A 9,945-nucleotide genomic window follows, 5' to 3' on the forward strand; every position below is an offset into this window, starting at 1 on the left:
CCCACATATAGTTTTCTATATAAACATCCTTTGTCAATATACACATTGACAGATATTATTTTTGTTCCAGATACTTTTGTAGAGATACAGTACTTCACATGCCTTAGAGACAGAGTAATTAGCATTTCAAGGAGGTTTGTCCTGTTTTTATCTCAAGGGTATTTGCTTTGGAGTGCTCCAGCTGTTTAGCTGTTTGATATCTATTTAAGAGTGAAAGAGTTCTCTGAAGCCTTCAGAAAGACACGTGCGGCTGATTTTTTTTTTTACAGAAGTTAGACTACAAGTGGTGGACATTTAAAACAAATTCCTGGAATGGCCGCCTAGGCAAGAAAGGCTAAAAGTGAAGCATGCAATGTTAAACAAAGTCTCCAAAATCCCTCATAAGTCATTGCAGGACTTAAAGTAGGGTCTTGCTGCTGTTTGTATGAAACGGAATATCTGTACATTTAAAAAGGGACTGATCAAGGTAAATTCAATCATTAGTGAGTTTTTGAGGAAACCTTTACTTTCCTAAGTTTGTGAGAGAAAATATAGACAGAACAATATTACATCTATGTTATTTTGTCTATTATGTATCAGGCCAATAGAACAGACTAATTAGGCATTATTTAAAATAGCTCTCCTGCAAAAGCTGAAGGACGGTGGCAGCGGAGACCGATGTTGCCTTCCCCTGCTGTACACCAACAGTTGCTCCTGAAGTTAGACTGAAACTGACACCCTCTCTGCGGGGTAAGTCCTCCTACAGGTTGGATATTGCCCATATGGACCCTGGACACCCTCTGATCCTTGGCACCATCATCACTCAGGACCTCAAGAGGGAGCTGAATATTTCCTTCCTAACCAAGAAGGTCCAGCAGAGAATGTACTTCCTGCAGTTGCTATAAAAGCTTAGCCTGCCAGACAATGATGGTGCACTTCTACTCTGCCATTAATAAGTCCATCATCCCCTCCTCAGTTACTATCTGGTACACTGCTGCCACCACCAGGGACAACAACAGAAACGTAACACTAATGTTCTGCTCTCATAATATTCCTATACAACTTGGATTTTTTTTTTTTTTTTTTTTTTTTGTATAACAAATGATATATTTCCAATTTGGTTCATGTCAGCTGAGTATTTGTTTATGTGAATAACATTAACGCCAAAGCAAATTCCTCCTACTTATTAAGCACTACCTTTCAATAAAGCTCTTTCTGATTCTAATGACTTAAAATGGACCATACACACAAAAAAGGCCTCAGACATCTCTGAGGCTGCTATTTCCAATTTCCAATTCCATGAAATGTATACTCAGAACAAGAATTTACTGCAAAGTCTGTGACAATAAGGAATAACACGTTTCCTTAGACATGTTACTTTTAACATAAGTTTAACAGGTACTGACTTAAATAACCAATTCTATAGCTAAGCAAATTTTATCAAAATCATTCTAAATTTTTTAATCTACTTAGAAATGTCTTTATCCCTTCATCACATTTAATAAAACAAGACACCCAAAGCTTGTTGGATTTTTCTCTTAAGTGACTGTGTCTGGCTTTGACCACATTGTCATATGCTTGATAATACTTGAGTCACAGTGCTCTTTAAATAGACAAAGACACATGTATACTTGAAAGACATTGAGTTTTATTTGCAAAAAAAAAATTGTAATTTACAAATGTTTTGTCTCTGGTCTGAAAAACATGAGATATATTATGCAAAAACACATTACACAAATACACATAGAATATTAAAAGACATCATTGTCCTTGTCAGTTTAGTTAGTAATGGTATTAGCAGAGACAGTGGTAGAAGTAGTTGTAGAGGTAGCAGTAAAAATGCAGTGAAAAACTTTCTAAATTCCACCAGAGGGCGTGCTTGCTCTTTAAGAAAAAGTAAATCTGATTTTATCTTTTTAGGTAATGATTGGAAACAAATGCTTTTTCAATAATATCTGATTCACTCAAGTCCCATAATTAATAAAAGTAAGAAAAATGGCCTTTTAATAAGTGTGAGAGCAGGGGAATATTTAAACTAAAAAATATTAGTGCTGTAACAAAAAATGAAATATACTTGCCCCATCTGTGCTGACCTTCATTGGCAAAAAATATCTACACTATGCAAGCCAAAGAATGCTGCAGGATTATTCTTGATCACATAGAAACCAAACCAAACAAACCACTAACAATCCCAGATCCCCCATCTCTTGTCTCTCGAGAGGCCTTGTCTCACATGTCTCTCAGCAGCAGATCATGTGCTTTCTAAGGGCAAATAGACATTGTTGGCTTTGTTGTCAAAATAAACTTACAATCCAAATCAACAGTTAAGATCACAATGTGTTATGTAATCACAAAAAACAGAGCATGAAGACAAAGGTTTACAACGATGTGGATTTAGAATACTTAATAGTTCATTTTTCAACACTCACTGAATGTTAAGTTGGAATCTTTTAGCAAAGATTAAAAAGTGAACTTATCTTGCTGATGTTATACATATTTAAAAAAATAATCTGTCAATGGTATGTAGAGTTCAAAATGTAAATGTCCACAATCAAAAGCTGTGTGTTTTCAAATAAGCCACAAGGTTTTTCCTCATAAATTTGTGTTTATAAATGAATCAATATATTTAGCAGTGTACAGTTTTAAATACTAAATTCACAGCATGACCATCTGCTATTACATATTAGATTAAAATAAAAAAAAGTTTATTTATACAACATGTTTAAAAAGAAGAAAGTTTACCAAGGTTTGGTTTAAAACTATATATTTATTTTAAAAAGGAACTGAGTCGATGACCTGTGAGAGCAGTTTATACATATTTTTCCGTTTAAAGGAATGTGATTAAGAGATAAATAATTTCTATATTCAGCACAAACCAAGGGGAAAAATGATACAAGAAATATGTTTGATATACCTACAGCGAGATATTTGGCAGTATAATAATATATAGTTGTATAATAATAATATAACTGCTTGGCAGGGTCTCCGATATATATATACATCTATATATAGATATATATAGTATATATATAGTATATATCTCAGAGATATATTGATATCTCAATACTTATGCTGCTCTAGGCTTAAGCTGCGTTCACACTGAAGGCAATGAGTAATATATTTGCGAATGTTTCATTATATAATGGATTCCGGTCTTTTTTCTATGAGCATAAAATGCGACTATGCACCTATAATTCTAAAGCAGTAAATTGTAAGATGAGAGGCATTTTGTTATTGTTTTTAATCAAAAAGTTAAGGAACAACTATTTAATGACTGAAAATTATTGTACCTTGACTTTTTGTGCCATTCAGAACAGCAAAGCTGAGGAAAAGCAGGAACACATTACCTAATACTGTGATTGGTCAATTTTCTGCTCTAACAATAGTTTTTTGTAAAAAAAAAAAAAAAACAAAAAAAAAATTTTAGGTTCACAAGGTAAACATGGTTATACATCATTGTAGCCAATGTTAATGGATGACATCGAGCATTTTACACAAAAGGAGAAAAAAAAATGGTCTGTCTCCTTTCAAACTTTAAGAATACAAAATCATTGTAAACAGGAAGCATAACTTAAAAAAGTCTTATGTAACCAGGATAATTTTTCTATATTAGATCCAGTTTATTTTATTTTCCATTTTTAGATTTAATTCTATTTATTTTTATTTAAAGGTTTAATTAAAATCCTCCTTTCCTTAATTTATTCAACACTAATCTAGTGAGAACAATACTGTTCTCGCACGGTTTTGACATCATGTGCCAGCTGCACGTCATTGTCCTAATTGACAGCTATGGCTTATATGGCTGCTAACCGCGCCTTAGGTAGGAAACGCTGTCGGACCCTGATGTGCAGGTAGGTTTCTGGTCTCTTCCCAAGTGGTTATATCTATTGTAAATCAACTCACCAATTTTGCACCATCAAACTGTCTCTGTGTTTTACAATTTGCCACTTCCTCCAGCAGATGAACCTAGTCTTTAAGAAATCACGTGGGTTGACTTTAATTTGGGTTATTTCTAATCCTAGAATGCAACTTGGGTTACACTTAGGCTTTATGCTTTAGGAGATTGTGAAATGTCATCTGGTGCTTACCACATATCGGTCTCATTTACATACTACCCTAGGAAAATTCGGTCAGATATGTTATTTTGCATAGGAACATCATCTCCATAAAACTTGAAGTTTCTATAGCTTCGTGCTCTAGAAAGTGGAGAAGGACATTGCCGCACTGTCAGGAAGGAGGACAAGACTTTACATTTTGCTGAATAAAACAATGGCAGACGTTTATACAGCCACAAAATCTAAAGTTATTCCTTTATAATTCATTATCATAATCAGACGAATCTTTAGAAAACCTTCACCCTGAGGTTAAACCAATTTAGACTTCAACTGTCTCTGTAAGGGGCTCTATCCAAAATGGTCTAATTGGTAATTTTTAACTAAAGTAGATGTGTGTCAGCATTTGCCATAAGTACTGCCCAAATAATGCTGGCATAAAGGAACAAGGTAAGAAAAAAGTGTCTGGATGCTTCCAATCATAGTTCTGTGTGATAACGCGCTGTCAGGAAAGCCACAGTCCAATGCATGATAAAACGTACATCAGAAATGTAAAACTCAAGTCCTTGATGGCCAGTATCCTGAAAATGTACTATGTCCCTGGACCAACATACTTAAATCCAGAATTACCTCCTCACCATGCAGCAAAGTTATTAAGAATTCTTCATTCTTGAATTAATCAGCGTCAGTATCGGCTTGTTTCTGGTATAAAAGTGTTAAATGGTCTTGGAATCCTACTGCCTAACTGTCAGTTTTGGATTCAAGAACCATAATACATTGGGGCCTAGACAATGCCACTTCATAAAGATTTAGGACTTAAAACTTTTGGTATTATAGAGGTCAAACTAACTATTCGAACCAATATGTAGCTGTTCTGATCAAATCACAAGAGTTTGTCCAACTAAAAAATGGACAATCAGTCAATCCACCAGCTATCTAATAGGGGAATGGGGGCCTAGTGATTAGGGCATTGTGCTTGGATCCCAGAGGTTCTGAGTTCAAGCACCACTCCCATGGACTGCCACTGGGGTCCCTGAGCAAAGACCCTTAACCCCCAACACTGCTCCCCATACGCCTCAAAATGGCAGCCCACCACTCCCCAAAGGGATGGGTTAAATGCAGAGAGTTAATTTCGTTGCTTTGTACTTGCGACAATGTAATGATAAAGTTGAATTCTATTCTATCTTACGGATTGCAAAGGTAATATGTTTGTGAAGGGGTCCAAAACATCCTTCTTCCCAGCGAGACATTCCTGCTTTTCAAGGGGCGTCCTAAGCTTTTACCTAAGAGAACTGAAAGAGAATGGAGAAGCATTAACTCACCTTGTTCACTCTGTAACTCATCTTTATAAATGAGTCTGGCTATCCTATGAAGAATAAAACAAATCCAAGAGCCATAGGGGGTCATTCATCCATATTTCAAAAGCAACATTTGCCTTAGTGGTGCTGCAATAGAATCACATCACCTGCAAAAACAAAGTTGAAAACCTGAGTTTTTTGTCAGATCAGTAAATTAATTTAGAACGTGGTTCATCACATTTGCTCTTTTTTCAAGTTACTTTAGTTTAAGATGGTTGTGGCTACCATGCAGAAGGTTAAGGTATGAAGAGGATTTAGGACTCATGACGTTATTTTCTTTTGCAGTTCAGTTTTAACCGTCGTTTAGATTCGTGTTCATAAGTTGGGGGCCTATAAAACATCTAATTAATGTGTTTAAAGGTAAAATTATATTTTAACAACAGCTACAAAACCTAAAACAAGGTTGGCCGGCTTCAAGTTATTTAATTACCAAGTAGGAATACCAAATATTTATGCATTACCACTGTAAATGTAAAGAGAGCTTGAATCAGACACTTACATGCACTCAAAAACAGACACATGTAATCGTTATTCATCAGAGTCTGATAATGAATAAGAATAAAATCAAAATATTACTTGAAATATCTATATGGGCACTATGGCCAACTCCTCTGTGTCCTGAACCTCATTCAGCTCCTTTGTTTCCTGATTAATCCAGATCTGTGTGACCTCAGTAACCATGACGATAATGGCACGACACACCTGGATTAATCAGTTTGTCCAGTTAGAAAAAACAGGAAACAAAGGAGCTGAATTAAGTTTTGGAAGCAGTGGAGTTCGGTATATAGTCCATTCGCTATATACCAGATAAATGATAGATAATTTTTTTCTTATAATTTTTTTATTGCTTTTGATCTGACGGCACTTAAAAAGTATGACTTTGTTTTTCTAAATCCACTTCATAATTATTTTGATTAAATGTGCAAGACCGATATTCATCTTATATATTAATTCATTCCTTATCTCTAATGCTATTTCCAGACTGTTACGTTTCCTCCTTCATTTCTCAAAATAAGGTTAGTATGGCCCATCCATTCCATTTTATTTTTATTAGACCAACAGGTATATCACTAGAAATATAAGGTAAAAGGTGGCAGCAAACTATCATCTGGCGATTTACATTTCTGAAAAGAAGAATTACTTCTTTACTGCTTAGTTCCTTTTCAAAGATGACCATTTACTGTGAAAAATACCCTTATCAATTTCAGCCAGCATCTTTATCTTTGCAAAACAGAATCCGCCCCCTTCCTTGGTAGAATGACAGACGGTTTTAAGAAACATTCCAAACGCATCTTGGGCTTGAGGAAATTCAGATAAACTAGATATCTCATTACAATAAACCATGATTTAAATTAGTTCAATTAAATAAGTTGCATGGGTGGTGGATAAAAAAATGTCCACACAAGTAGAAAACCAGATCATTTAAAATAGGAAACACATCACCACATATTACAAAACAGGAAGCAACCAGAAGTAATATACAGTAGCCAAACCTTTAGAGAAGCAGTCTGACGCAAAGTTAATATCCTGGCGACACTGCATTACTCTGAGCTTAAATTTCAAACTAAAAGAGATTTCTGGACAAAATTCTTCAAGCTGTTAGATCTTGTAAGTATTCTGGTCTGATAATTCTCATTGCTCTTTTTTTTTTTGCATACAGAGTTCATATCATTAAATATGATTACCTGATGTACAATAGAAATGTTAAAGTGAAAATAAAAATTCTATATTATATTCACCGTTTTAGATGTTGACTAAATTAAGCCCAGATAAAATTAACTATTGCGTTAGTAATAGATAAATCCAAGTTAGAAAACGGCCAAAGTTCAATCAGCAACTATTTTTAATAACCCAGTAAAGGCATTTGTGAAATGAATTTCACCCAATTTATTCAGTTCTCTTAAGCAATTATCAGAACTTCTGTTTATTCAGTTTTGTAAATTTATACATCATAACACGGCAAAAATTGAAGTCCCAATGAGTCATTTTTTTCTTAAAATAAGTTAGTTCTTTTCTTGAATTGAGGAGATAAGTAAGACACTTTACCAATGGAACAAGAAAATTTACATTTAAAATAAGAAAAAATAATTGCATTCTCATACTGTTTTTTCTTATTTTAAGAACAAAAAAAACTAATTCCATTAACAAATAATCTTATTTACCTGCATGCAATTTAAGGCTAAATAAGCTTAATGTAAGAAATGTGTACTTATTTCTAGACAGTTTTTGCAGTGAAAGAGGTATGTTCTTTTTTTTGTTCAATTAATTAAGGTAGACTAAAATGTAGAAAAGAGGACTCGCTACATTTCTACAAATATTTTTACTATTGTTTCAATATATGTTGAGGCCTTGAAATTAAACTAACTTCCTTTTCAATTTATTTACGAGTACTGTGGTATGAGCTCAGATAAAAAGAGATTAAACATTTTGCAATTACAGGAGCAATTTGAATGAGCAAATATTAACTATGCCTTTAGAATCTTCACATGCTTTTAATGCAAATGACTCTCAAATCTTTTGTGTGTTGATCACCATAAAGTTAATGGCCTTTGCAGCCAGATGCACTGGTCTTGAGGTATTAAAGGCACCATTCCCTGTTTACCGTCTCCAGTATACAAATAGTGGCGCCAGCAGCTCACCGTCTCACCCCTGTTCACGACGTTAGAAACTACAGGACCAACAAAATGGTAAGTCTTATCTTTGCAAACAAAAATATGCTTGAATGTTTAAACAAGAGGCTCAACACTAAATACCACAAAGTTATTTAATCATTACTCACCTGTTTGCTTTATTTCCCCCTTTATATACCCTTCCTCTTCACTTTCTCTTCAACATCCTTATGTCTCCTGCTTTCTCTGTGAAAGGTGCTGAATGACACAGAGATAAATAAAGACTTGGAGAAATACTACTTGTCACCATCCTATGCCATCGAGTTCTGCATTGGATTCCCGAGCAACCTTGTGGTTGTGCTTGGCTACATATTTTGCCTTAAGGAGTGGCACAGCTGTCATATTTACATATTTAACCTGGCTGTCTCTGACCTTGTTTTCCTCTGCACTTTGCCACACCTCTCCTACCTTTATGCAAATGACTACCCGGTCACATCTCCCTTTATATGCATTATCAACCGCTACGTCTTGCATCTCAATCTATACTCCTCTATCCTCTTCATGGTTTGGATCAGCATGGATCGTTTTCTGCTCATCAAACATCCCATGAAAAATCATCACCTGTTGACACCAAGAGGAGCCCTAATTGTTACAGGGTTGACCTGGCTGGCTGTTAATGTGGAAGTTTGTCCGTTAATAGCCCTGATTGTTAAAGACTTGCAGAGAGAAAATTTGAGCAGATGCTTGGATTTCTCCAGCCTTGAAGGAGATTTTAATACACTGGGCTACAGCTTAGGCCTAACCATAACAGGCTACATCCTCCCTCTGCTCGCACTTTGTGTCTTTTCACAGAAAGTTTCACATCTGCTCCACATGCAGGAACGAGCTGTGCAGAACAGGACATCCTACAAGAGGCCACTTAGAGTTGTTATATCAGCCACTGTTATGTTCTTTGTCCTCTATACCCCTTACCATGTGCTGAGAAATGTCAGAATTGCATCTCTGCAACAATGGGCTGGATATCACAGTAAAACAATAGGTATTATAAAAGCAACCTACATCTTAGCTCGACCGTTTGCATTTTTGCACAGTGTTATTAACCCAGTCTTCTACTTTCTTCTCGGAGACAAGTTCAGAGAGCTTCTAATCTCTAAAATCAGAGAAATAACCAGAAAGCCAGACCTGAGAAGAGAGCCAGCCTGAACATTTTAAATATAGGAGTTTTGCTTTGTAGTACGACATGCTTTTCAAGTTAGCAAATGCTGAATTTTTTATTTTCTTAAAACTTTTAATTTAACAGATACAGTACTACTTTCTTAGTTACAAAAATGATGCTAGCTTTGAATATATTTACTTTTTTTTTTTAAGTTTAAAGCTTACTGTAGGTGTTTTATAACAACTTACGTTGTTTCCTGTTATCCGATTACACAATAGTCCTGTATTTTTGTAAATAAAGTTTTATGATTTTTAAGAAAAACAGTTGTACACTGTTAGATAGGATATCCCATTATCAATCAAATTCTACAGCTAACATAAAGTTATAACCATTGTCATTTTACAAACATTGGATTGGTAAAAAAAAAAAAAAAAAAAAAAAAGGGATATTGTTAACTTTTGAGATAAGATGTATTTTTGTATTATTTATATCTCTGCAAATAAAAGAAAAAAAAAAGTATGACACCAGTGTCACGGAAATATTAAATATTGAAGTGGAAATTGTGATGTTGATTTCATTACCACGCTACTGGGGTGACACAATGTCTGAAAATATGCAGTGTCAAATTAAAATAAGCTGATTAAGGACTACACATTTTTTTTTTGCTTTCAAGAATTTAAGTTTTTTTATCTTAGCAGTGGTGTAAAAAAGTACGTATCAACTTACTGCAGCTTAGTGGGGTGCTGCGCAAGCAGGGGTACAAAAGTAATGGTGGAACCATCATTTCTAGT

At 34.8% G+C, this 9,945-nt stretch overlaps 1 protein-coding gene across 2 annotated transcripts; it reads left to right on the forward strand.

Annotated features, from left to right (window-relative positions):
* The first annotated feature begins 6,884 nt into the window (after positions 1-6,884).
* On the forward strand, positions 6,885-9,330 carry sucnr1 (succinate receptor 1). 2 transcript variants are annotated; one of them, XM_015370263.1, is made up of 3 exons: positions 6,885-6,997; positions 8,001-8,076; positions 8,254-9,330. In XM_015370263.1, exons 2-3 carry the CDS (start codon positions 8,074-8,076, stop codon positions 9,199-9,201), a joined length of 951 nt encoding a protein of 316 aa, XP_015225749.1. In that variant the 5' UTR covers positions 6,885-6,997; positions 8,001-8,073; the 3' UTR covers positions 9,202-9,330. The 2 variants fall into 2 exon arrangements, with proteins under 2 accessions (XP_015225749.1, XP_015225750.1); XM_015370264.1 differs by lacking the exon at positions 6,885-6,997 and having other exon boundaries at positions 7,982-8,076.
* Positions 9,331-9,945: the final 615 nt, after the last annotated feature.

The sequence above is a fragment of the Cyprinodon variegatus genome, unplaced genomic scaffold, assembly GCF_000732505.1.
Source record: "Cyprinodon variegatus isolate N-32 unplaced genomic scaffold, C_variegatus-1.0 Scaffold44, whole genome shotgun sequence".
Classification (NCBI taxonomy): Eukaryota; Metazoa; Chordata; class Actinopteri; order Cyprinodontiformes; family Cyprinodontidae; genus Cyprinodon; species Cyprinodon variegatus.